At 39.1% G+C, this 24,898-nt stretch overlaps 1 protein-coding gene across 3 annotated transcripts in view; it reads left to right on the top strand.

Moving 5' to 3' along the window:
* nlgn1 (neuroligin 1) overlaps nt 1-24,898 on the top strand; it is a 198,222-nt gene that overhangs the window by 85,475 nt on the left and 87,849 nt on the right. For 2 of the 3 annotated variants that reach the window (XM_056735508.1, XM_056735506.1), the window contains exon 3: nt 14,565-14,717. In XM_056735508.1, the coding sequence (XP_056591486.1) occupies nt 14,565-14,717 (153 nt within the window). Of the gene's footprint in view, nt 1-10,600; nt 10,656-14,564; nt 14,718-24,898 lie in introns of those variants that run through there. The other variant, XM_056735509.1, reaches the window with a different exon arrangement.

The following is a 24,898-nucleotide window of genomic DNA, read 5'->3' as shown; positions in this document are numbered from 1 at the left end:
TAAAGAACAACTTGCTTTAAACAATCTCCGCGCTGACTCTGAAACACTAGCTTCATAGAAAGTTGAGTTTGACAGTGTTCTGTCCGTGAACGCTAACAGAATGTGTAATAACTTTATGCCTTCCAGCTTCTCTGTAGAGAGAAGGCCTTCAAGCTTTCAGAGGCCGACTTTATTCGCCCTCAATCCTCTGGGGCCGACGTCAAGGGTACATTTTGAATAGCCTTAATCAAATCGTGCTACCTTTTCCACGGCTCTGCTCTTCCTGTTGACTCTGGGTCCCGGTTTCTGACTTGCTGGACTTGCGATAAAATGAATTAATTCTCAATAGTGATATTTTATTGCTTTATCTCTCATTTTCACCAAATTTAAATCTGTCAATCACCCAGAGGCTAGTTACCATGAAGTCACCTCTCACGTGGCAGTCTGAAGGACACTGCCCAGTGTGTGAAACTCTGTAAGTTATAATTGAAAGTAAGCATCGCCAGACACCAACAGTGGAAGACGACTTTTAGATCCACCTGTACACAGCAGGAACAAATATAGCAATTGGCTCCCATAATGGGCCCAATCATACTATGATGGGACCCTTATAGGGATGAAAACATCCGTGTTTGCAGAAATGTGCTTATAGAGTAGAGTAATATAGGGGTGTCACACCTGAACCATTAAATCAAGGTTTTCAGGAATACTTTAAATTATAAGCAGGTGTGTTGCAGCAGGTTTACACCCATCTCGTCAGAGCCCTCCAGAAGCCAAATTTGACACCCTTGAAATAGTTCAGAACACAATTATAATAGTTAAGGATCCCCCCCTTAAATCTACATCCAGCCCAGATCTTTATCCGCTATAATTTACCTTCCCCCTATTGATGCTACTGGACCACCTGGGCACTTCACTGAAACAGATGGGAATTATAACTATAAAATATTTAAATATACAAATACATGAATTAGATTCAGCTTAGGCCAAATCTGGTGTCTTTGACTCCATCTTATTCCACCTGTGGACTTCTCTCTATTCCCTCATGGATTGCTGGCTCATTACAAGCTTTGTCATCTCTCCATGTCGACTCATGACTCTGACAGCTCCTAATGAAATCTTTCCTCACAAATGTTACCTGCCTTTAAGTCCTGTCATGCTCTCTCTCTAATGAGCAGCACCTCACAATCTAAGGGCCACCGTGACATTTCGGTCCCTGCCATTTTCACCCTGCTCTTATAGGGGGCTTTCAGAAAAAATAATCATCCCACGCTCACGGTTCAGGGTATTCATGTTGAAGTTTTGGCTCTGTGCGATCTGGTGGCTACTCACAGAAATGGGGAAAGGCAACCATGCGTCGGAGAACATATTCACGAGCGACTCTTGTAAAAATGAGAATGTCACATGCATTTCACCGTCATGAAACAATCCCACCAGGACTAGATGGTTTATTAAATATTTATCATAATTGCTATCAGTGGCGTTACTTTGTTTTGAAAAGTGGTGGGGACAACGACGACACAAACAATACTTTAATAAGTTGATTCTGTAATATCTCATTGAGATAATTCATGGGAGTCACAAACGCGAAAAATGTAGGTGACTCCTCCTCCAGAAACAATATAAAAATTGCGCGGTTTTAAATACCGACGGCTTCAGTGGTGTAACGACGCATGACAAATAATATTGACACTGCCGTGCAGCAGGTTCGAGTCCACTGAACTCACTAAATTTTCACATCACATATCAAATCTGCCTCGATTTGTTTTTAAAATATGATATATTTTCATCAATGGATCATTTAAAGCATCCTGTGCTTTATTATATTTAATGATGGCTGTTGCCATACGTAATTATAAGTATTAAATTTGTGATAAAATAAAAACTACTGAAACAAATTAGTTTTTTCCACATGTAAAAAAATTGCCAGATAGGCTACATACCTTACAACGAACTTTCTGAATTTTGTTTTGAACTCATGAAACTACACAGTTGTGACTGTGTCTAGTTATTGGAGTTTTCTATCAAGTATCGAAATGTAGTTAATCTTGCAATAGACGATAGCAACCGCATGTTGAGAACAATAACGACGAATATATAGCACCAAAGTGAAATTAAGCGCAAAATGTTTGGTACATTTATGACTTGAACAGCCATTTTTAATATTTTCATAATTTTTTAAAAAATAAAAACCTTTAGAATCTGATATGTGATAGGGAAAAAGTTCAACAATCAGCTCAACGCCACTGGAGCAGTTTTTATTTACGTGTGCCTTTCGTTCGAAAAGGTCTTACGTAATATGGCACTTGTCATATATTTTAGTATGTGCTTTGATCATCTTGAGATTTTTTCATGTATGGTGAATAACATATACCGACACAACAGTTTTAAGGCATATAACCCCAGCCTGCCATTGTGATGCATTATGAAATATTCATACTGTTGGAATACGGCTGGGATTGCATTTGTAAGCAGATTGATCTTAGATGCTACACTCTCCTCGGCTTTTGGCTGATTTGGGAAACATTGTGAAAGAAACAGAGAAAGAATGGGTGGGGGGGTGCGTACGGTTGTCATGTTGTACAGCGGTGCTGTGCGACTGGGGCGGATGCTCGTTTGACACAACTGCCACATGGGAAGCTGACGTGTGCACTGCCTGACAGCGACTGCTGGAAACACAATGTAATTCCTCACGGAGAAACTCTCCATATGCAATAATGTAAGCCGCCAGAGTAGATGGATGAATAAATAAAGAGTGCAGATGCTGGATGCCCAATTCAGAAAAAAAAAACAAGGGGCACTCTCGGTTTCCATCTAAGACAATACGGGGCACTCTTCATTTTCTTTATACAAATATATACTGTTTGAGATCCAGGTAAGCCACTGGCTGCAGGTGATAATTGAACATGTTGTAAACAAACATAACAGGGACAATTTAACCAAACATGTCAATTGTTTAATCATTTAAGCACCCACATGTAGTTGCAAACCTGCATAACTCTGCTCTTCTGCAGAACAAAAAAGACCAAAACCTTCATTCTGCAAAATATCTTCTTTTGTGTTTGCAGAAGAAAGAGTCACACACAGGTTTAATTTAGTGTGATGGTGAATAAATTATGACATAATTTGAGTTTTTGCATGAACTATCCTGTTTAATGTCCTACGGTAACTTTATACACCATATATGTAGATGTCTACATACAAGTCACTCACTTATTACTTTCTATATCCTATATCAACCTTGAATTGTTCAGTGATTCGAGGATAGTCATGAAACAACTCAATTTAATTCATTTAATAATTCATTTAAATAAATAATATAAAACAACATAGAGTACTCTTATTATCTGACTAAATTATTACAAATGTGAGAAAGATACATTTAATGCATGCATTTTAAAGTAAGACTTTAAATTTCAATGTCAATTCCAGCATTGTATACATTACACAGTATTTAATTCAATGACATCAGAAGTAACTGTAATACAATTACAGAAAAAATAAGAAGAATCCCACACTTTACTTTTTTAAAGGAAAAGTAATTAATTACAGTAGTTAATAACTCCGTAACTAGTTTCACCCAACAGTTGCAGTTACGTAGATTTGCCTTACACCTTGTCTACACCGGACGCGACCATATGACGCGTCATGACAACCTGCTTGTTCTTGATTTAGTTTGTAATGTCGTGCTGCATCTGGTGTAGACAAAATTTAAAATGATACTGTATTGTAATGCGTTTCTTATATCTTTGTCGTGTGTCGTCGCGCCCGGTTTAGACACTGTGTTACTGACATTAACATGACTGTAACATTATTGTGTTAAATATCTATTTTGCGTAAAAATCGACTTTAATTCTAAACTTTCTAGTCTCAGCTTCAGACTTCAAGCTCATGAACCGTTGGATGAACCTCTGATGCAAAAAACACAGTATTTCCAAGTCGTGATCTAATTGGTTGAATTCTACAAGATTTCCGGGAGACTTGCGTGTCATGTTCTTTAACGGTGCTTGATCGAAGAAGTAAGCTGTCGTGTTTACATCAGTTTCAATAAGAATTCACCACGGTTGACTAAATCAACGGCATACACTTTTAAACATTGTTGTTGCTGTTTACTTTTTATATCTTCGTGAATGTACACTAGTGAGTTACTGCAGGGACTTTTCCATACTTCTAAACATGACGCGGCACAAAACTAAACATGATTGGTTGCTTTATTCATCAGTCATAGGGCCTCTTGGGCGTACCTTGGCCAAGGAAAGCTGGTTAATTTCTGATCCAAGATAATTAGTTGATGTAATGTGATGGACCATCTTGGACCACCCAAGCTATTTAACAGCTAGTCATAACTCAAGATGGTCAAGCTAGTTTTTGTAACATTGTGACAGTTGGACCAACCTACAATATGACACAATTCTGCCATGTAAAAATCCGCAACCACGTTTCATAACACATCATTTGCAAATAATTTTTCCAAACATGCTGGATCTCATGAATTCACAATTCTGGATTCTTCTGGTAAATACAGTTGTGCATTAGATGCGAGATCTGGCAACCCTAGAAGAAACGCATTATCACATATAACATTTATTTCATTTTCTTTGATTGCACTTAATTTTTTTGTCTTCTTTGTCCTCTGACTTGTCTTTGAATTCTCTCTCTCTTTATCTCAAGTGTATTATCGAGGCTGCTGTAGCTTTTAGCTACATGATGCATGTTTGCAAGCCCGGGGCTTGTTTAGCCGGGATTTGTGAAAATCCTTGTACCAGACGGCAATCGGAGAAGGCACTCGTATTTCTCTGTGCCCTGGTATACATCCTTGAGTGTGGCTGGAGGATGTTTTCTTTCGAGAGAGTCTTTAGGTTTCTCAAATGTCTGGACTGTTTGCGTTACAAAGAAACAGATAGAAAGAGCCGTCAGATTCAGTGGCAACCACCACGAACTGCATCAATGCACAACAACTCAGGGCAGAACAGCAAAGCAACTCAACTTGTTTGGTATGAGTTTGTATGTTTATGCCAATGTTACAGTGTTTTTGCCTGTGGACGTAGATGAGTAGGTTAGGATGGTGAGACTGTCATTATAGATCTCACAAGTTGTCAAGCCTTGGGTTAATCAACATCACGTCTGAGTGATTTTTCACTTTAAATCAAGCGAAAAAAATGTTTTGCTTAAAGAAAATAAAGCGGGAACATTTGGATTGGTTAGTATTTAACAGTAATGAAATCCAATGGAAAATACAGAACATCCTTTAAAGGGGCAGTGTGTAATTTTTTGGAGGATCTGTTTACAGAAATGCAATATAATGTACATAACTATGTCTTCAGAGGTGTGAGACCTTACATTATACATTTTTATTACCTTAGAATGAATTATTTCTATCTACATGGATCGCGGGTCCCCTTACATGGAATTAGAATCAGAATCAGAAAGAGCTTTATTGCCAAGTATGTTGGCACATACAAGGAATTTGTTTTGGTGACAGGAGCATCCAGTACACAGAATAAGCAACAACACAGAGACCATCAAACAATACAAAAAACAGTTACACAGATGATTTAAATAGCCATGTTGTTTCTACGGTAGCCCTTAACGGACAAACAGAATGCTCTACTGAACAAGTTTCGTAAATACGTTGTCTCCTTCGGAAAAGAAACGAAAACATGATGACATCTTAGTTCTGTGTCAGCCACTGTAGTACTTTGAAAGGGAGGGGTGGAGCAAGTCGTTGGTTGCAATTCCCAACCTCACCCATAGAGGCCTCTTAATTTCAAACACTGGACCTTTAAATAATGTGCAAAAACTAACATCCTAGTTTACTTCTTTTGAATTTTCTCTGCAAAGTTACTGAGATTGATCTCATCAGAACCCATCAAACACGGAAGAAATGAGATCGCCGGTCACGCATTAACACGTATCAGGTAGCAGCAACAGTCGTGCAGGTGTCGCCTGCTCTGTAGTTATTTATCCAGAAAATCCATAGCTTTCTCAGACCCTTCAGTGGGTAAACTACCCTGGCTCATAGAGTTAAATGCGCTGGCGGCAAGGCGCACATACATCTTGCTGAGATCTGGGCCGAGTGTGTGATTATACTCATCAGCGCTTATTGCGTTCTGCCATGCAGGGCACAGTCAAGACTCATGATACTAATGCGCTTCGGTTACCCTCTCCTGTAACATTTACACTGGGTTTCTCATCAAGACCGACTCTTCAGTTTCTGGTGTCTCCTTATGTCTCATGTTAATGACTGTTTAAGCCTGTGAAACACTGAGTTTGAGAGGGGGCTGCTTGACAAATGCCGTAGATGTCGATGGGCTCGATCTGAACTCGGTCCACCTCCGAGCATCGATTACTCAGTCAGCATCCCGGAGTCGCTGCAGTCGGGTGTATCCTACCGATGCGCTGCATTAAACAGTGGCCGGGCATGAAGTAGCAGTTTATCAGTCAGAGGTGAACACCAATCGATGGTGCCATAAGGGGCGATATGGAAATGCTTTTGTAGGCAGAGCCGGTGAGTCGTGCGATGATAAATCAATCTAGCGTGTTATGACAGTGATGGAGTGATGAGTGTGGAGTTGCTCGCATGTGCGGAGCCCAGTAAGTGCATATTTACATACAGTAGGTGCATGGGGACTAGGATATAAAGTACTAGGTCTATGTAAGAGTATATTATGAAGATAATGCAAATATAAATGAACTCTTTGAATTTGACTCTTTCTTCAGTGGAGCACGAAAGAAGATATTTTGAGAAATGTATCATTTTGTGGTAAGTCAAGTCAACAGGTGCCAGTGTTGTTAGTTTACCAACATTCTTCAAAATATCTAACTTGTGTTCTGCAGAGGAAAGAAAGTCATCCAGGTTTGGAATGACATAATGGTGGATGAATAATGAATCCATTTTCAACTTTGGTGAACTATCCCTTTAAGATTGTTTTCACATGCAAAGTTTATGTTCTTTGTGACTCAAGTATGATGAAGTTTGTATGAATACATGTGGTCAGCAGAAAACGAACTTAGGAAACAGTGAACACAGCCTTGATCTCTGTGCGGGAGCTGATCTCATGCGGTATATTTGCAGTGAACTCTGCTGCCTTTGATCAACAGACTGGAACCTGGATCATAGAGAAGGAGAGAGAGAGAGAAAGAGTGAGAGAGAGCGAGGGACAGGTGAAAACCAGCTGTACAGGTCACACCCAGGGCTCCAGCGGGGGTTGTGAACCCTCTCAGGGATGAGGTGACTGGCTGGCGAGGAGAATAAATGCCCTTTGGTACCTTAGAACACTTTCGGGCTTGGTGAGAATGGATGCAAAAGTAGACACGCGCTTTTCAAATGTGAGGTGGCCTGAAAATGGATCGATTTGGTGAGAAATTAATGTAGACATCCTGTTATTACAGAATGAGAAGGGCTTTTACATTATGAGTTAACTGGGCTTTTAAAAGAGAAAACCATGTTTGGGGTAAAAAAGTTTGTAACAGTGTTTGCAAGGCTGTGCTGTTTCATTATCATAGATAAGGATTTTGAAGAGCAATTATTTGTGTTTTCTAGTTAAAGCAATTTGGAAAGGAAGAGAGATAATATAACACTTCAAAATGCCCCATGTTGACTTACATTAATAGAATGTTTGGCTATTTTGTCATCTTACTACTCTTTAAATACCAAACTACCTTTAATTTCATCTAAAGATTACTCAATCTTTCCATCTGTATGCATATATGCATAGTGACCACGTGTCAATGTACAGTATATATTAAGTTTTAATGGGACATGTACCAAACAAATTAAACGTTTGTCTTCATTTCCTCAACCTCAAGTTGTTCCAAATCTCTATAAATGTAATTGTTCTGCTGAACAAAAATAAATATATTTGGAAGAATCTTTATAACCAAGCAGATCTGATGGTTACTATTGTAGACAGTGATGCCTTAGAACACTCTGGTTTCCCACATTTATCCAAATATCTATTTTCAGCAGAACAACATAATCTATACAGATTTGGAACAAGTTAAGGGAGCGTAAATAACCAAATGAAAAAATTTGGGTGAACTGTCTCTTTAAGACATCGGTAAGATTGCTCTGGAGCATTTTCCAAAACCAAATTCTTCAGCCTCACTTCACCTCAAACTTCTTTTGCCTCCTTGCAATCACTGGCATTTCCTTCATGAAGTGCAAATCTAGTTAGCGAATGTAATAGAGACAGATGATACAGTGAGACAGATATCTTACACTGAATGTTCTTTCACAGAGGATTGTTCTGACAACCTTTACTTGGTTGATGGAAACACTTTAGAGTCTTCAGCGAAGCTTTTCAAGATCTAGAGAAAGTCAGTCTTGGCAAACATGTTTTGTACTGATGGCAAGATTAAGTTTAAGCCAGGTCTTGGTCAGGCTTGATCTCTGCTTTTCACTGTCTGCTGGCTCAGTTCACCTCAGGCCTCGGTGTCAGGCAGAGCCCGGGAGGCGCTGGAGTTCTCCTTCCTATATAATGAAGACGGCTCTGAAAGCAATTATCTACTGATAAAAATCCTTCTGAGTAATAAGCTGTGAAACTATGAGGCTGCGAGGCCGGGATATTGAGGTCATTTTCATTATAGTTGATGTTATTGTGTGAGTTTATTTGTGCTAGCTGTGTTATCGGACACAACGATTTAGTCGCTTCTTGGTCTATTCTAGTTATTTAAATGTTTGAGACGTTCTGTTGGGAATATATTCAGTTGAAATAAATAATATAATGATAATGTTTTTGCCAATGGGTCTAATTCAGTGAAATAAATCCTCCTTTGTCAATATGGATTTTTAAATTCATGGTAAGACAAATACATTAAATGAGACATGTTTTGCAAAAGAAAATATGTTTTTACCCTGTTGGCAAATTGTTTTTAATTGTGTTTTATTTTTTTCCTAAACAATTTGCCAGTGGGGTAAGAAAATAAACATGAGATGTATTCGATGTCCAATTATTGTATACGATTTTGTTTCCCCTTTAAATTCATCACGTTCTTAACTATGTTGACTTACTTATCCTGGGAAACATGACAAGTTGTAATTCGGACAACTTTAAATGTACATTTTATATAAATGAACAGGGGCTGTGCTCTGAACTGGGCCCAATCTTTTTTTTCATGCAAAACAATGCTTTAATTGTATGATTTTTCCTTCTCTGGAGAACACAATAGAATATATTTTAAAGAACATTGGTGCCTCAACAACACCGGGGCCAATTGACTTCCATTATATGAACACAAAACCCCTCCAACCAAATATGATCTTTTGTGTTCCACATAAGAAAGAGTCATATGCATGTTTTGAATAACATGAGGATGAATAAATGTTTTTTGAATACATTTTTGTGTGAACTATTCCTTTTAACGTTTCTCTTTGGACAGAATGTTTTAACTTGTCATGACTATAAATTTACTTTTTAAGCTAATCTTTTTCCACATTGTATAACTTAGGGCGTCGACTGACCTGATTTAAGAGAACTGCATATGTTGTGTTTAAATATAGTCTGCTGTTAATGTATGCATATTTATTCATTTTCCAGAGAAACGTGCATGGAGCGGCACCATAATGTTAACAACAATGTTTGCTTCCTACTCACAACAGCAGAAGGACTTGACCCACACTGGTTCTCCAAAATAAAATGGACGCAATGCTGCCCACATCCCTCTACCTTCCCTGTGCTGGTCCATTAGAATGTGTGGGTCATGGGTTTTGGCCCCAGCTGTCTGATTAAATGGACAGATTGACTTTTAGCTGAGAGTGCTGCTTCATTCCCCAATCTTCCTCCCCTGCACATCCTCACCTCTTCCTCTCTTACACAAACATGCCTGCATGCGCTCTGAAACCCGCCGCTTGGTCATTTTAAATAGGCTATGCTTGCTGTGTGCGTGAGTTCATCTGTGGGTTTCATGTGTTTGTGTGTCTGGAATTACGTGCATCACTGAAATGACAGCCAGTATTAAACAGCATCAGCCTTTGACATTGCGTTGTTATTTAAACTGAAACTTTTTACAATAATAAATTGTCTCAAGCTTAATTCATACTGTCCTACACACACCCAGTATGTTTTGGAGTATTGTGAATCATTTCTAAAGCACGTTTAGATCAATTCAAGTTTTCTTTCGTATTTTTAGGAAATCAAACATCTGTGTGAGATGACAGCTCACATGACGTCATGCGAATTAACAACGCTTTGCATTGGCTGCTCTGATGTATTATTATGTTAAATGTGGTTGAAAGATACATGCTGTATACAATTTTTCCGTAAGATGGAAACACGTTCGAACATCAGAAAAACAGAATGATTGAATTATTATCCCTTTTTAAAAGAACACTAACCATCATTACATATTTGGGATTTGAACAAATATTTGATTAAGTTAATTCATAAATCAGTAAGCCCCCTTTTATTGTCTTTCCCAGATTTGAAGAACGTTTGATGACTTAACTTTTAACTCAGATCTTCCCTTTTAATTTCTTTTGTATTTTTTTTTTAATATTGCATCACTTTAAACCCAAGAATTTCAGTGCGAGTTCTTTATGTCTTTGAAGCACTTTTTGAAGACTTGTTTGCTCTTGTATTTTCTGTGTGCTCCATCTTTTCCATTCTTGATCCTAGGTCCTCTTTCAAAGAAACAGAATGATGATTTAGCTGATAATGACGGTGCTGAGGATGAAGGTATTTTTTGATGCCAAACTGCTATGCATGACAAGGAACCCTCCGGTTTTTTCCTCTTTGTTTTTCTTAAATTTCTTGTCCTTTTTGAGCGTGGAGATTTCTTTTTTCTTGCTCGTTTTTTGCTGGATGTGTTTTGTCGTTTTGGCTTGATGTGACCTGTCTCCCGTCATTTTAGACACATAATTGTTAATAACCCTTCATAGGTTTTTGCTTGAATATTTTTTATTATCATTTCCTTTTGGTTTTATATGTTGCATCTCACCTAAACAAAAATCAAAGACAAGCAAACAATCAAAACCAAACAAACTAATAATCCTAATATCAATTCTTAACAGTTTTTGCATGATTTTTCAACCCTTCTGCCTTCTCTTAAACAAAAAGTTCTGAGATAATCCCACTGGTTTCCCAAATTATACTGAAAACCCTCTCTTCAGAAATTTCCTACGCAACATTGTATGTTCCTGGAATCTTTACTGATGTGTCTGCATTTCTTTCGGCCCGCGTGCGTCAATATCCATTACAGTCGAGCTGTGTAATCTGCCCTGTGTTTAGAGGCTGTGCAAAAATCTAAAGATGCACAGCAAATTAACACATTGATTAAATGCCTGGACTGTAAACTGTTAAAGCGCTACAAAAAGTAATGATAATAATCCCTGAGTGACTGTGTGATAACAGCACTTCCTTCCTTGTTCATGTCAGAACAGAAACCCGATGAAGACTGTCTCCTGTATAATCAAATGAAATAAGAACCAATTAGAGGAGGCTAAAACCAGGAAAGAGCCTCCTCGCTTTGATCTGTACATCAAAAGATTACAGCAACACAAATATACAGTGAGAGTCCCACAGTATTTTACATCAGATCTCTTGGAAACCGAAGCGTAATCCTCTTGAACAGGCCAAATCTACTTGGGAATTGAAAGAAATTCCCAAGTAGGGAATTGGAACACTGGAAACAAATATCATGAACCATCTTTGACGAGAATGCATTCGATTCCAATGGCAAAACCTTCACAAAAATCCAGACCGCCCTGGCGATAACAGCGTGTTGTGCTTTCTCGGATTGCTACTCTACTGAATGGCACCATCAAGATGAGCATCTTTGTTATGAAGGCTCTTACGGTCTTTTGATTGCAACCGCAGCGTTCGTAAAAAGCCCTGTTTTTCTTTTTTTACAAGGACCTGCTCCAACCTACAATGGGGCTCGCAGCGAGCAACAGATATCCTTCCAAGGACTCTCTGACTTACACAAACCCAGTCTGCTCCAAGGACATCGTCTGCAACAAGACAACTACTAGCCTTCTGTTCTGATATAGTTTCTAACATGTGAAGATCAAAGAAAACAAATGCTTGTTCTTGGAGACTAGCGATATTGTAATAGAATATATATTTTTTTGATACCAGTATCAGGAGATAGAAACCGGTTTATCATGTGCAGAATCAAGTTTGTGTGAGATACAACATTTTCTTTGCAATAAACTGACGTTAGGCACTAAATGATTCAATTAATTAATGATTCAACTTATAATTGAAATAAACATAAAGTTAGCATATATAGCAGTATAATAAAAACCAAAATTAAAGCTCAATCAAAATAAAGTTGAAAACAAAATGCACCTCAGCGAATCAAACATGTCCTGTCTTTACCTTGTTTTTTGTTAAGTGGCAAAGGGCTGGTGGTTGGCGCTCAGACAGCAGCGTCTGATCGGGCTGTGAAGAGACACAGAGGGCACATTAATTATGTAGACATAACGCTACCTTATTAGTGCACACTGCTAATACCAGCTGCCGCGACACCAGCGACAGTTCTCGCCAACCGTCTCCTCTGATTTCATTTCATAGATCCGGTAATTGGCTTGATCACATCTCTGGCCCACTTACGGATATTAATATCTATTCAAATTAGTTTACATTTTTTGGTTGTGATATAAAGGGTCCGCCACATAGAGATATCCCGGGATCATCAATCACATGTAACAACTCCAAATGCCATGGGATTCTTCAGATATGACTATTTGCTGGAGATTTACTAAAGCAAACTATCACCAAAATCAATAGCCACTTTTGACACGTTCATTAATCTGCCGCCTTAGTACAAAGGGAACAAACATATATATTGACTTTTTGAAGTAATCAGTACCAATAGGCCCAGGAGACAATATAACAGTGTGTGGCCTTTTGTGCCAGGTCAACAATTTGAAAAAACTGAACGTACCAAAACAAAAACGAGAAAATTGGTTGCTCGGTTAAAGTAGTGAAATGTTTATAAATATCCACCGGCAATACCAAAGAAATTTTGGACGGTGGAAAGACATTAGAGGCCACAAAATCAGTTATTTTAAGAAATCTATTATGACCTCAGTAGGTTTGGTATATTTTGTTCTATTTCATTTTATTTTGTTTGGTGCACCAGGTGGCACAAATATAAAACTCTTAAAGTTTAGAATTACATTAAGTCATGAGGATTTAGTTATAAAACAACATAAACATTCAGATCTGCGACATGCATGTAAGCCACAGACTGTAGTGCGAGGCCACTTGTATTTTAGTTTATATTATCATTTAGTGACGTTCCAAAGAGAGGACATGATAAACCGGTTTTATCAATAATATATGACATTTGAATAAAGAATCTGAACAAAAGAATGAATGAATGGAATACAAACAGCCTGCTATCACCTGTTGTCTGGAGATGAAGAGCATTTCTATCAGTTTGACTGAGGATAACTAAGATCAATGAAGTATTTATTTTGTTGAGGAATCACATGATGTCATTTTTCTCCTGCTGAACACTGTTTTACTCACTGAGCCCCTCACTGGAGATTTTACACAATATAGATTTGAATTTTTTTTCCATGGAATTTGGGGATAATCTTCAGAATTCTGCTGGATGGATTTGAACACCGTTGAAGTTGAAAATGTGAAATTACCCAAAATATTTAATTTGGACTCTTGTTCCAATTTTGTAAGTATTTGTGTTTTATCTGGGTTTGAGGAGGTGACCTTATTACTTCTCAAATATACTATATATCACTATATAGTTTTTAATATTTAGCTAAACAAAAATAATTAAGCTTAACAAAAATAGACACACAACGCCAAAACAGAAGACGAGAAGAAAGGATTTGAGACATTACATCGCCTGCTAAAGAACCATTGTATGCACATTTCACTTTGAACGTTTGGCAAGAGGACCTGACGTGAGAAAACTGTTTTGGAAAAGGATTGCTTTCTTCATTAGTTTTTTTAGCTTGTTATAAGACCTCCCGGAAGCAGGTCCCCGCATGCCCAATAAAATAACAGAGATTTATCTGAAGTCTTTGCAACCGTGATGAAATGGCTCTCTCCCTCAAGCGAAACAAAAGTTATCATCTGCATCGCATTTGTGTTTGTGAAAATACCTCCCTCTCGGACAGGGACCATTTTCCTAAAGTGGATTACTCTGCCCAAGCAACGTATGGAAATTTCAAAAGTGTGCTTTTTTCAATGCTGAACGGAAAATGGACGAGATCTGAGAAGACGAGGTGAAAGACGATACGGCCTTTTTTCCCTCGAGGTTTGCATGAAGTTTGGCCACGTGTTTCCTAGGCAGATGTCAAAACTTTAGTCAAACTGGTACTTTATAAATTAAAATGCCCATTTTAATTTTCAGTTTTACTGCTGACAGGCACTTCAAGAGCAAGAGAGAGAGTGAAGGCACGCTAAAACCGCATCAGGATTTTTTCCCGCTCACCAGGAACATGACATTCATATTGCCTAGGAAATTAATGAGCTCATTTCTAAAACTGATCTCATCTGTAAAATAAAGCCAATGTGGCCAAATTGAGCAAAATGGAAGCCCTCAGCTATGAATGCATCTCCAGCTGTCTGCAGTAATTTGTCATTTAATCGCTTCTGTCCTCCTTTTTCCAGACATCCGTGAGAGCGGGAGCCCTAAACCCGTGATGGTATTCATACACGGAGGATCCTACATGGAAGGCACGGGAAATATGTTTGACGGGAGCATCCTGGCTAGTTACGGCAACGTCATCGTCATAACCGTCAACTATCGGCTTGGTGTGCTTGGTAAGCAGCTTCCTTTGCGCTTGACTTTTTACCCACAATTCCATGTTTCGAGAGCTGACATTATCGAAATAGCTTGTTCTGGTATTGTTTCTCTCCGCTGATACGTGATTCACTCCAGTGAAAGATGATTTAGTCGCCTGTGAATAGCTTGTAGCTCATGAGCATAAAACGGGAAGTGGCAGCGGTCTCCGCAGCAGCACGCACGCATGAAAACTTGTTATAGAAAATTTGGCTGTAGTTGTGCGTGATTTAAGGTGATAGTAAATACTAAGGCTATCAAAGCTTTATGACCTTCCAGTTTCAATCACAGCCAGATATCCTCTCAAAACACCTCTCTCTCTCTCTCTCTCTCTCTCTCTCTCTCTCAACTTCAGTGTTTCTCATCTTCAAGCCGTAGCGCTTTTTCAAAGCAGCAGATGCATGGAAAGAGATATAATTGGTTATTTTTAGTTAATGATACAGGCAGTTGAGATTGCCTCAAGCGAATGGCATTGCATTCATTAATACGCTTGGAGAGTCTCTCAAAAAGTGAGAAATGTTCGACAGATTTGAGGGGTCTAGATATGCTTGCATTTATTTGAGAAACGTAGAGATTAATTAATTCATAAAACATGGATTCTTTACTTCGATTGCTTCATCAATATTAGTCTTGTGTGGTTCTTATGCTAATGGATCATTGAGGTCGTAGAACAAATGCATCCGTCATTGTTGTCCTTATATGCAAATGACGGTCACTCTTCAGTGATAAACACAATTATTATTTGGAATTACAATAATGAAATCCCTGTTTTATTTCCATGTAATATAGCAACTTATTTATGCATGCAGATTTTGAGGAAAACATCTCACGATATAACATCGATCAAGCAAATTAAAAAGTGAATTCTCAATTAAAGGATGAAGTGGGACATTTTTTACTTCATGTTAGCTGTTTGTTCCAGTAGGCTGTTAAAAATGTCCATAAATATTCTGGTAATATTCTGGGAGCTGGGGCGGAAGAAAAACATAATATCATTATTTTTGTAAAGTAAAACTACATGTTTTTCATGTTATTTTTAAAGTAACTCACTCTCTTAATCCGTATATTGACATTTGTTTCAGAATCTCAGAAATACAAGAAAATTCTTTAAAATAAAACGGTCCCACAAAACATTTTACTATATAATTACAATAAAATGTTTTTGGTTTTGAATAGTAAAAGGATATTAGCGGTCATATGTGATTTGTGTGTCACAAAATATTCAAGCATAAATTCAACAAATTGGCTTCAAAAATTTTCTCCAAATCGTCACATGCATTTCATTCGATGCACATATCCTCATTGGCACCATTAGTAAATGAGACCCGACCTGATCTTTCTCCTCTAATGATGCACCCAGTACACATCTCCGTCTAAAAAATATACCACTGATGACTGTTTTTTACTCTATCTATGGCACATAGATCCATTAGGGGGTATAAGCATGTTCCTGCATGCCACAACCCTTAATTTATGGCTGCTGTGTTTTTCGCATGGCTGTCTGGGGTTCGTCTGAGCTCACAGAAAAGGTGTTGCGATGTGAGAGGGCCTAATGGATTGTAGCGCAGCACACCGTCTGAGTGTCATTATCAAAACCGTTGTAGATTTATGGAGCGAGTCACGCTTGTCATGCCTGCCCGACTAAAACCGCTCTCCCTCAGCTAATCCGCTGTCATAAGGACCCTGTTTTACCGAGAGCCATCATCATATTTTTTGGGGGCGGGGTTATGCTGCTGCGTACCAACATTCTATAGCAGGCTTAAAACAAGTCTGGGGTTTTAACTCCTCATCTCAGTGTTTTAAACCTTAAATTGAGTCAAACCTGTGCAAAACAACAGGAAAGAAACATTATTTCATCATCTACAGTGAAAACAAAGGTTTGTTGATAACGGTTGTTATCGTTACTGGTTGGATGTACAGTACACAGCTACTTGAAACATAAATATTAGATGGAGATATTGATATGAAATATTTTGATAGCTGATTTGTAACAAATTCATGTTGCCATGAGAAAAAAAGACAATATATTGTCGGTCAATATCGGTCAATAGGACTTACAACACCAGTACAGTTTAAGCCGTTGTTATTGAGGCAAAACTCAATTTGGCTGAAGACCAATCAGAACTAAGTATTTCAGAGAGCCGTGTAATATTCATTAAAACATACTTTTGAATAAATTCTGATGACGAGAGTAGAATACTGCAAGATGATAAAATGCACTAACATTCACAAGAATAAACAGCAAATTGAAGAAGTTGAAAGAATTGATTCAAGTAATACAGTCATAATTTGTTGGGCATTGACCCGAATGACCCTTCAACACGGTAAAATGAAGCACTCTGCTGAAGTGTCAATTAACACTGGAAATAACTTTTGTTGCTAGCAACATTGATTGTTATATTGATCTAAAAATCATATTTTCTAACAAGCTTGAAAGTTTCAGGAAACAACCTCACCAGATTTTTTACCAATTACCGAGTATATTGACGTTCCATCTCCTCTCATCGTCTTCAATCTTTGGATTCTTGTTGAGAACGATTGTTCATTTGTTCCAGAATGACACACTGGGTTACAGTAGAACTGTTAGGTGGATCTAAATGGGTTGTGATTTGAGTCGATGCCCAGCGTATCAGCACCTGTTAGTCGGCGTGTGATAGGTTGGCTGGCTGTAGCGACGGGCGCGAGGAGCACACGAGCGTGTACGCAGTGGTGCTGAAGGTGTGTGCGCTCGCGGGCCGTTACCTCGGTTGTTTTCCTCTTTGTCAAAACTTCACCGCGTCGTGCACCCTGTAATAATTGCTTTGCTGTTTTGCTTTAATCATTCTATGGCCTCGTGTAGAGGATTATTATTTTTCATGCTTATTAATTTTCTCTCGAGTGAAACAAATGCCCATAATGCTTCTGTTTCATTAGTCTTTTGGTTTTTATAACCTCCAACTCTTGCTTTGTCGTTCTCCAATTTTTTGCCTTGAGTGTTGCCTCTTTAATCACATTTGCTCTCTCTGTCTTTTGTCCGCTCTCTCTCTCTCTCTCTCGTTCTCTCACTCTCTGTTTCCTAAGTCATATGCTTGTTTAAGCATGAGCTCGCCACAGGGTTTTTTAGGAGGCATGTATGATGTCTGACCTTATTCTGTAAGCACTGCATCTGGGGAGATGCTTCATTGGAGGGTGTTTATTAATCTTAACAAGCATTTAACAACTCTGCAGGATTGTTGCTCATCCATTATTTCGCCTCGCCACTGCTGGCGGTGCTGGCTGTAAAGAACACTTGTTTAGATGGGTGGTCAATTTAAAGAATTTCTTAAGACCGAAGAGACTGTACCATATTGGCCCTATATTGTACTTCATATGAAGGTTCTGTTGTTGATGATGGATGGATTTTGTCTTTGTGGAAAATGCTTCTGAGAAACACTGCACACAGAGTTGGAAATTGTAGAAACACTTAAAGGAATTGTTCACTCAGAAATTGTATCATTTAGTCATCTTTATACCATCCCAGATGTACATGATTTCCTTTGTTCAGCTGAACATAAATCATGATTTTAATATTCAATCTCTGTAAGTAGGCATGAGGGTTAATAAATGATGAGAGAGTTTAAGTTTTGGGTGAACTTTTCTTTTAATAACATTCAGAAGTATCTTAAGAGTGAAGCATTGTCTTTCATTATTCTTGAATGCATATTAAAAATGTTGATCCTTTAAATCCAATCAAAAGAATATTAATAGTAATGCCAGATTTATTTTTGCTAATTTAACATACATAGACATACTGTTTTATGTTGTATCACGCATACAGTAGACTTCAATGTATCACATATTTTATTATATATGAACATATCGATTTGTGTATCAACTATGCTCCTTTTGACTCAACAAATCTGTGTAAAACCTGTTGATTTATTAATCCCAGAATGATTTTGATCCACATAAAGGAGTAAATATGATAAATGTGACATTGGTGAAAATGTTCCAGAATTTTAAATATTTTCATGTCATAATTTACATTAGATTTTTAAATAATAATGTATGTACATTTCATATCCGTAGTCTCAATTTCATTTTCAATTTCACTGTCTTTGATTAAAACAATTTTAACCAAGGATTTTGTAGACAAAATAGACAGGGTCTTTACCTGCGTGTCTGTTACCTCCACTGAAAACAGCTGTCCAAAACCATCGCCAAGATGGCTGCTGAGTGCACCGAGTTGCCTTGAAGGGACTTTGTCCTGACCCTGCATTCATGCTACCTATAGATTTAATAGCACCACTCTGTCATTTTAACAGTGTGCTTTTAAGGGGCGTAAGCCTAAGCGATGAGCTGCAGTGCTTGTGACCGGTGGCTGCTTTGGTAGAGGGCGAAATGGCAAGTACCAAAGGATGGAGGACATCTGCCATCGCAGAGGCTTTGCCCTGTGAGCGCTGCTAACCGAAGGGATTAGTTCAGCCTGCAAGAGCGCAGCAGATGTCCATCTGGGCCCATTTACTTACAGCTCCTCCTCGCATTCATACATCTCTTTCTATCTCTCTCTCTCTTCGCCTTGACTTTTGCATTTGGCTTGGTTTCGCTGGCGTGTATAGCCACAGGCTAAAATAAATGTGGATATTAATAAATGGGCACATACGGTGGGCTGTTGAATCCACATAGAAGGTTTGGTGAAGGTTTGATGCCAAGCGTTTCTTGAACGCAAACCATGAGTTAATGTAGATGTTGCACATGAAACATTGCATTCTGGGTCAAGTCTTGATTTCAGGGAGTCTATCTTCTGATCTGGTTTGCATACTGTTTTCACATTGAATTTCAACCCGCTTCATTCCCTCCCTGAAATCACATTTGTATCCATCAGACACTCCAGCTGTGCTTTTTTACAGTCTTAGGCACCTTAAAAATGGTTTGAGGTAGATGGTTATCTGATTCTGAGGTTGAAATAACTGCCTGCACCCCTGGGGTTTTATTTACTGTTTCAGGGTGGTAAATTGAACTCGAACTGGATCGCACATGAATTCCAGTAATTTACAGCCTGGAGCGCGCAAGAGTCATCTCCCACTACTGGGACTTCCTGTCAAGATGACCACCCTCACCAGCAGCCGCACCGCTGCGTCCATTTTGCCGGGCGACAGCAGCTACTAAGGGTGAACGGGCAAGTGTACCGGCAGATGGATGGAGACACATAGACGCATCCATCTCTGCCACGAAGCCAGAGATATTAGCCAGGTCCGCTCGTAGGCTTTTCGGCAGGGATGGTCGGTCGCTGCGGATGATCAAGGCACTTGCCGGGTTTCATGTGGGGCAGCAGCTTTTGCTGTGGGTAAACAGATGGATGTGTTTAACACATTAGAAATGAACAACACCGCAGGACCAAAGCCAGGGAACCCTCTGAGCCCATCAGGGGACGATGATGGATAGCGTGTAAACCTTTGAGGGTGGAACATATTTTTGGTTAGGTGGTTTCTGTGCAGTACATTCAATTACGATTCCCATAGAGATTCTCTGGGTGTTGGTACCTGCTTTGGGCCGACAGGTAGGGCACTTTAATAGCTTTTTTTGGTTTAAGGTAAACAGAAAAAATGTAGCCGTAGGTCACTTTCAGAAGTAGATTTACCATGTTGTTTCAACTATGGTCTTATTCAAAGGTAAGAACATAGTTTCCCCTGAAATTTCGGAAATGGGCCGATCAGCATTTTAGGCTCAAACTTTATCTTAAGTGTTTTTATCTGTAATGATGCTTTAGGGCAGGACGGGGCAAGCCAGGATTGTAAGAAGCGGTCAGGGGCATGAGGCTGTTTTGGTTTCGATAATATGAGTCCATGTACTCTGGAAGTAAGAGATAAGGGAAATTAGTTTTTTTCTAAATGTAAAATACTTTGTGTACAGGTCACTTTTCTCCTAAGTTTGTAAAATATCCCTTTTAAAAACTTCACCTTGATCCACCTGCAAGAACATATTCAGATTTAGATGAAGATCTGCACATTAAAATCAGCACATACTAAAACCTTGAAGTAATTTATCCTGGTCCTTGTAACTCGCTTCAATCCCTCACTAAGATTTATTTATGATTTGTTACCGAGGAGATTCACGGCTCTATATTTCCCACAAATGCAGTGAATCAGAGGTTAGTCTGCGCCCGAGCAGATAAAGATTTATTCTCGAGTCACCAGCCTCAAGCTTTTTGACTCTTGTAATTCCCTTTATTCTGTTTGGCCACAACAAAATCGTATTAACTCCCCTGGATTCTTGGCAACCGGCTCTTTTTGCGAAGATATGCGTGTTTGCAGGCTTAAATTAAAATGGTGTTGTATGACGCACCAAGTGGAATACAACAGAATAATGATACATTTAGCAGGCGCTTTTATCCAAAGTGATATATTAGATGTGGTTTTTATCATTCCCCGGAAATCAAACCCATGCCCTTGGTTTTGCTAGCCTTGTTGAGACATTTTTAGTTAAGCTTGAAACATGCAGATGCAACCGGCTGCTTCAGCTGAGCCTGTTAGTAGATGGAATATCCTCCTCTAAAGCCACTCGGATAATGTCGGCGGTGCGGCGCGGCTCCGGTGACCCCATGTTATTATTGCCCTTGAGTACTTGTGCGTGCTTCTCTCTCTATTGCAAATATTTTGACTGTAGTCCTTGAGTTACATGTTATTTTAGTAAAGGCATCCGGAATTGTGTAATACCTTAAAAATTCCAGAAATCCCTCTGAAGGTCAATCTCTATTCCCCTTGCGGCACTGTGATTATTAGTCAACCCTGCTAGAAAAACGCGTGCTGTGAAGGATTACGACAGGACAGCTCTTGGGCGAATTGAAAACAGTACCCCACCAGTGGCAAGAAAAATTATTAAGAAGCTAATAACCCAACAACATGCTTAAGGTTTCAGAAACGAAATGCTAACCAGGGACGCAGGTGTTGCAGAAACTACAGCTGCTTTGCATTCTGCCCTGCTGATTTCAATTACAAGAATCATCGTGAATAGGGAAGCTGGATCATTGATATTAATCTATGAGATTAGTACACATCTTCTTTCCTGCATCCGCACAGGAACGTGTCGCTGTGGTGCGGTCACATCCACATCTATCTTCATTCCCGCAGCCGGCTAAATCTGTACCACAGCCTGGCTGATTCAATCATTCAGGAAAGATACCTGTTAAAGTCTTAATGCTTCCCATGGCAAGCGAGAATTTACTCATACTGGCCCTGCAGTCTCATAAGTGGCCTTGCTGGGTCAGGGGCCAGAAGTGATGGAGATTTGAAAACTATGTTATGTCCCTTCTGAGAGTTGTATTCTCGGATGTATAGTAACCGTCTCCTTTAAAGAGTGCTGAGATGAGATAAATGCGGTAGCCATGTGCAGGGCTTCATTTTGTAGCTCTCAATTGCACGTATGTGGACACTTATACCACCCGTATAGATTAAACCAATCTTACTCGTATATCCTACGAGTTATTGTTCGACATATCAGCTTCAAATCCTCAGGGAATTCAGTGTTTATGAAACATTAATAAAGTAGTTAATGGATTTGGATTATCTAGTGTGACCGTTTGGTGCACGGCTCCATGTACAATCTCATTACCGCCAGTGCAAAACCGTAACCTCACATATAAAGGTTTTTATTCAACTGAGAAATGGTTGTAGGAGTCATTAATTCTTGATTCGTCAATCTTCAGTAGTGACTCTTAAGTCATCTGTCAGGCATAGTCAATTTTTGTAAACGTGGATAAATAACTTCTCAAGGACGTTGGCGAGACGAGAGGTTCGACTGCCCGGGTTTCTTGTTGAGTTGTCGGTGGGGAGAGAAGCACTCGGCTGGCAGGACATCAGCCATGGCCAGTGGACAGATGTTAAGGCTCTCCACAGATTTCCCAGCATCCCCTTGTGTCTCTCAAGCATAGAACGTGAAAAGAATAAGAGCTTTCCCTACGCTGCTTGTTTCAGCGGATGAATTGGAGTCTTGCCTGTGCGCATTGAAAAGAAGGAGTCTTTATAATGTCTGCATTGTTCTGCCAGTCTTTTTTGATTATGGCACTCATAATTTTACACAGCGTTGGTGGTTTTGTGCCAAATATACCATCACAATGATTTTGACATTGGTGAGCCTCTGTACGACCGATCCGGCATTGCTTGTGTCAATCATTCTGTCAGTCAGCCGTGATTTCTGAGATGAACATGAGCAAAGAGTTGTGGTTCGGACACACCGTGTCTTTTTTGAGGTTAACACCAGAGAAGACAGCATGGAAATGCCTACATATGATACTGCGCCAGTTATCTGCCAGTCATGATTTAATTTGTCAAACATATTATTTCCTTGCCAGTTCGCCAAGGCAGATATGGATATGACATCAGGGTTGTCTATTGTTTGTGTAGATAATGTGCTGAGACAACCCTTGGGCTCTTTGTGACAGATCCTAGATTATTTTCATGTGGCAGTTCTCGAAGCGCCCGTGTCGGGTTTTGTTTATGAAGTTCTGCGCATATGAAAGCAAGTTACTCTGCAATTGTTCAGCTGTCTGTGTTTTTGTGTTTGTGTGCTGTGATTGTTGACACATGAATAGATGTTCACCAAGACGGAACTAAACCATAATTTAACCTGAACCTGCATTTTGCGACAAGCTCAAAATCAGCTTGGTACGTCTGGTGACTGGCAGTTGTCCTGATATGTCTAAGGTAATAAATATACAGCCGATCTCAGTGAAAGTTCTCCCAAAAATGAAAATTCTGTCATTATTTACTCACCCTCATGTCATTTCAAACCTGTATGACTTTCTTTCTTCTGTCGGAACACAACAAAAATGTCGGTAACCAAACCGATGCAATATTGTACGAACAGAAAACCAATGCAAGTAAAGTATCCCTATTGTTCGGTTACCAACATTCTTGAAAATATTTTCTTTAGTGTTCTGCGGAAGAAAGAATATCACAATTAAAAACAATGACAGAATTTTACATTTTTGGGTGCACTGTCACTTTAAGTCTTTTGTTTATATGCAAATGTACAATTTTAGCGAAGATTGTGCTATCTCGGTGTGATCTGTGAATCTGTTGATATCAGCAGGGATGTGTGTAGAAAGGTAAAAGTGGAAAACACATGGCTGTGCAAAAGTTAAGATGTAACAGTTGACCGATGAGAATTTCTGATCTGGTTTTTGCATTGAGACGTAACATCTGTCCTCGTAAATTACAGGTTTTCTTCGTTACAGCTAATAACGCATTTGATTAATTTTTGGTAATCCGTTTACGTGCAACATCTTGTACGTTCTTCACCTCAGGAGGCAAATCCGCTGCTACAAAATTAATTGATTTCTACACCTGAAAAGCTTGCTAGTTCATTCAAATAAAACGATTTACCCACATGATTTCCTACAAATGTGGTATCCTTACTGGTGACGAAAAAGGTGCTGATTTTATCCGCCAAATCTTTAGTAGAGTATGTTTTTTTTTTCGCTGTGTGTTCTACACATTCTCCTAGTACAAAAAAGTTGGAGTTTACTATAAAGTCTGGTGACACTGTAAAGGTTGCTGTTATAGTCAAGTCTGTTTTCAGAGGTGTATGTGAGAAACAGTGACGGCAGTAGCATCTTAACACAAAGCAGGCTCCTCACATCACCTCTGTGGTGAAAACAATGCACAGATGCCCAGAGACCGTGCACAACACTGCTGGCCCTGTAAAGCACCAGGTTAATATCAAAGTTACGGATGCTTCGAGTGATGCTCATCATGTATATCACGTTTTTATCTCATTAAGTCATTGACTCATGAAGCTTTTGTTTCATTTTCCGCGAAAATGCGGCAGGCGCACTTGCATCATAGTTTCTTTCCTGTGTATTTCTGGCACTCTGTCTTTTTAATGCGAGCTTAAGGGCTTTTTTGTAATGGATAGTACCTTCTGGTAAAATGATACGATTAACAAATGTACTGAGCTGAAGAGTATAATCAATGAAGCGGGGGTTGTTTTGCCATGGATATGCGTTTGCAATTCATTGTCATTAACAGAATTCATCAGAGAGAGAAGGCAAGCAGAACAGAACAGAAGTTTTTCTTTTTTGCTAGTGGGAAGATCTCAGTTTTGGTCTGATCCTAGACACGGAGACAGTGAAGCAACACTTCAAAGTGCTGCGTTTCATCAGATAGGCCCTTTTGGTTATGTTTGTTTATGTGTGTGCGTGTGT

The sequence above is a fragment of the Triplophysa dalaica genome, chromosome 21 (assembly GCF_015846415.1).
Source record: "Triplophysa dalaica isolate WHDGS20190420 chromosome 21, ASM1584641v1, whole genome shotgun sequence".
NCBI classification, from domain to species: Eukaryota; Metazoa; Chordata; class Actinopteri; order Cypriniformes; family Nemacheilidae; genus Triplophysa; species Triplophysa dalaica.
The sequence above is the reverse complement of the archived record's forward strand: the minus strand, read 5'-3'. Positions and strand labels throughout refer to the sequence as shown.